The sequence below is a fragment of the Hyla sarda genome, unplaced genomic scaffold, assembly GCF_029499605.1.
Source record: "Hyla sarda isolate aHylSar1 unplaced genomic scaffold, aHylSar1.hap1 scaffold_3254, whole genome shotgun sequence".
Lineage (NCBI taxonomy): Eukaryota > Metazoa > Chordata > Amphibia > Anura > Hylidae > Hyla > Hyla sarda.
In genome coordinates this window covers 206-4,308 of record NW_026609993.1, presented here as the reverse complement: position 1 = coordinate 4,308, position 4,103 = coordinate 206, and the positions used below count along the sequence as shown (strand labels likewise).

The window sequence follows — 4,103 nt, the reverse complement described above, 5'->3', positions numbered from 1 at the left end:
GAGGGGTGGGGTGTAGTGCTCTGCCTCCTGGGGAGGGGTGGGGTGTAGTGCTCTGCCTCCTGGGGAGGGGTGGGGTGTAGTGCTCTGCCTCCTGGGGAGGGGTGGGGTGTAGTGCTCTGCCTCCTGGGGAGGGGTGGGGTGTAGTGCTCTGCCTCCTGGGGAGGGGAGGGGTGTAGTGCTCTGCCTCCTGGGGAGGGGAGGGGTGTAGTGCTCTGCCTCCTGGGGAGGGGAGGGGTGTAGTGCTCTGCCTCCTGGGGAGGGGAGGGGTGTAGTGCTCTGCCTCCTATGTGTGGCAGGCAGTCATGTAGTGCTCCAGTCACATCCAAAGCTGCGTTACTTCTGGGCCCGCCCTTTACTGTGCTGTGATTGGAGGAGGATTTCAGTATGTCATGTGATGTTTTCTTGTCCTGCAGGAGTCGTGCTGGGCCGTGTAGTCCGTGTGCCCTCTGGTCCTCTTCTGCGGGTGGAAGGTACCGATGTTTCCATCTCCTGTAACGTCACTGACTATGAGGGCCCCGTGGAGCAGGACTTTGATTGGACGGTTTCCTCGGGGGCGGGTCCTGCAGTGGCAGTGATCAGCACATGGGACAGCTCGTTCACACACTCCTCCTACAAAGAGCGGGTGAAATCCGGGGCCGTCCAGCTACAGAGGACCGGAAACAGCGAGATCGTCCTCCGACTACAGCGGCTGAAGGCCTCCGACGAGGGCAACTACACCTGCTCCACACCCAGCACCGATGCCACCTACAGCGGCAACTACGAGGCCCACGTCCAGCTGAAAGGTACCACCCCTGCCCAGGGGACTGCTTCTGATCCACAGCAGGGGAGGGGGAGGGGAGCACGGCAGGGGAGGGGGTCCTGTGATGGGGGGCACGGCAGGGGAGGGGTCCTGTGATGGGGGGGCACGGCAGGGGAGGGGTCCTGTGATGGGGGGGCACGGCAGGGGAGGGGGTCCTGTGATGGGGGGCACGGCAGGGGAGGGGTCCTGTGATGGGGGGGCACGGCAGGGGAGGGGTCCTGTGATGGGGGGGCACGGCAGGGGAGGGGTCCTGTGATTGGGGGGGCACGGCAGGGGAGGGGTCCTGTGATTGGGGGGGCACGGCAGGGGAGGGGTCCTGTGATTGGGGGGGCACGGCAGGGGAGGGGTCCTGTGATTGGGGGGGCACGGCAGGGGGAGGGGTCCTGTGATTGGGGGGGCACGGCAGGGGAGGGGTCCTGTGATTGGGGGGGCACGGCAGGGAGGGGTCCTGTGATTGGGGGGGCACGGCAGGGGAGGGGTCCTGTGATTGGGGGGGCACGGCAGGGGAGGGGTCCTGTGATTGGGGGGGCACGGCAGGGGAGGGGTCCTGTGATTGGGGGGGCACGGCAGGGGAGGGGTCCTGTGATTGGGGGGGCACGGCAGGGGGGGCAGGGTCCTGTGATTGGGGGGCACGGCAGGGGGGGCAGGGTCCTGTGATTGGGGGGCACGGCAGGGGGGGGCAGGGTCCTGTGATGGGGGGGCACGGCAGGGGGGGCAGGGTCCTGTGATGGGGGGGCACGGCAGGGAGGGGTCCTGTGATTGGGGGGGCACGGCAGGGGAGGGGTCCTGTGATTGGGGGGGCACGGCAGGGGAGGGGTCCTGTGATTGGGGGGGCACGGCAGGGGAGGGGTCCTGTGATTGGGGGGGCACGGCAGGGGAGGGGGTCCTGTGATTGGGGGGGCACGGCAGGGGTCCTGTGATTGGGGGGGCACGGCAGGGGAGGGGTCCTGTGATTGGGGGGGCACGGCAGGGGGGGCAGGGTCCTGTGATTGGGGGGGCACGGCAGGGGGGGCAGGGTCCTGTGATTGGGGGGCACGGCAGGGGGGGCAGGGTCCTGTGATTGGGGGGCACGGCAGGGGGGGCAGGGTCCTGTGATTGGGGGGCACGGCAGGGGGGGGCAGGGTCCTGTGATTGGGGGGCACGGCAGGGGGGGCAGGGTCCTGTGATTGGGGGTTACGGCAGGGGGGGGCAGGGTCCTGTGATTGGGGGTTACGGCAGGGGGGGCAGGGTCCTGTGATTGGGGGTTACGGCAGGGGGGGCAGGGTCCCTGTGATTGTGAAGGGTTCTGTGTGGTTTTATTTTGTAAAAACCAATTCTTTATTGCACATCTTGTATTGGCCACTAGATGTCAGTGTAACACAGCAGGCTTACTTGGTGCTGTGAAGAGGTATTCTGCAGTGTCCTCTCATTACCACTAGTGGGCACCAGGTTACTGTGTAATCCGCCTATCTTGGCTCCAGCAGCACATCACCCCTCCATTCCTCTCCCCACAGTGATCCCTGATGCCCTACGCCTGAAGGTCCCCCGAGGTCGCCGCTCCAGCCTCCATAACATCACAGAGGGCGGATCCTTCCGGTTACCGTGCTCGGCATCACTTGAAGACTCGGCAACTCACGCCCACCTCTCCCTCACCTGGCAGCGCCAGTCCGGGGCCTCAGTCTCTGAGGTTCTGACACTGACCCACCTGGGACGACTGCATCCTGGCACAAAATACGCAGGCCGCTACAGCGACGGGGAGTTGCGGGTGGACACGGCAGCAGACGACACCTACCAGCTGACCGTGGAGGCTGCTCAGCCATGGGATGCTGGAGAATACAGCTGTGTGGCCCGGACCTGGGTGCAAGGGCCCGATGGCTGGGAGAAGATCCAAGAGAAGGCAGCGGCTGTGGCCCAGGTGGAGGTCCGGCCCATCGGTTAGTAACTGTGGGCTGGTGCTGGGGCCGGGCAGACGTATGCTGGGGGGTGGGGCTGGGCAGACGTATGCTGGGGGGAGCCAGGCAAACGTATGCTGAGGGGGGCCGGGCAGACGTATGCTTGGGGGTGGGGCTGGGCAGACGTATGCTGGGGGGTGGGGCTGGGCAGATGTATGCTGGGGGGTGGGGCTGGGCAGACGTATGCTGAGGGGAGCCGGGCAGACGTATGCTGGGGGGAGCCGGGCAGACGTATGCTGGGGGGGAGCCGGGCAGACGTATGCTGGGGGGGTGGGGCTGGGCAGACGTATGCTGAGGGGAGCCGGGCAGACGTATGCTGGGGGGAGCCGGGCAGACGTATGCTGGGGGGGAGCCGGGCCGACGTATGCTGGGGGGGGGAGCCGGGCCGACGTATGCTGGGGGGGGGGAGCCGGGGCCGACGTATGCTGGGGGGGGAGCCGGGCCGACGTATGCTGGGGGGGGGAGCCGGGCCGACGTATGCTGGGGGGGGAGCCGGGCCGACGTATGCTGGGGGGGGAGCCGGGCCGACGTATGCTGGGGGGGGAGCCGGGCCGACGTATACTGATGGGGCCGGGCATTCACCACCATCTTTTCTTCTCACCTGCAGAGCTGACAGCGTCCATCGTGGAGCCGGCCCTGGTGGTCTCAGAGGGCGCCCCCTTTAACCTGTCCTGTCTGGTATCTGTAGACTCCAGCGTCCCCCTCATCACACGCGTGCGCTGGTTCCATTCTCACTTGGGAGAGCTGCACCATCTGCCTAGCGGGCCGGACCCTGACCAGGAGACCACCGGGACCCACCAGCTGCTGGTGCCACAGGCGTGGGACTCCGGAGATTACACCTGCAGGGCCAGCGCATGGATCCTGCTCAGCAACGGGACGTGGCACCGAGCCGCCGAGGGAACCTCTCCCCCAGTGACAGTGCAGGTGACTCATGATGGTAAGTGCTCACTCACACTCGCTCTTACAGTCTCTCTCAGGCTCAATCCTTCACTCTCTAAGGCTGGGTCCACACTACGTTTTGTCCCATACGGGAGCGCATACGGCAGGAGGGAGCTAAAAGCTCGCGCTCCCGTATGTGACCGTATGCGCTCCCGTATGTCATTCATTTCAATGAGCCGACCGAAGTGAAACGTTCGGTCCGGTCGGCTCATTTTTGCGCCGTATGCGCTTTTACAACCGGACCTAAAACCGTGGTTGACCACAGTTTTAGGTCCGGTTGTAAAAGCGCATACGGCGCAAAAATGAGCCGACCGGACCGAACGTTTCACTTCGGTCGGCTCATTGAAGTGAATGGCATACGGGAGCGCATACGGTCACATACGGGAGCGCGAGCTTTTAGCTCCCTCCTGCCGTATGCGCTCCCGTATGGGACA

At 65.6% G+C, this 4,103-nt stretch overlaps 1 protein-coding gene across 1 annotated transcript; it reads left to right on the top strand.

The window, feature by feature from the left end:
• Positions 1-270: 270 nt before the first annotated feature.
• Positions 271-3,667, top strand: LOC130329895 (prostaglandin F2 receptor negative regulator-like; the record flags this gene model as incomplete). The annotated part of the gene is given in 3 exon segments (XM_056553531.1): positions 271-782; positions 2,293-2,712; positions 3,338-3,667. Coding segments are annotated over 3 exon segments (1,138 nt in total), but the record flags the coding sequence as incomplete, so codon positions are not given.
• Between the last annotated feature and the right edge of the window lie 436 nt (positions 3,668-4,103).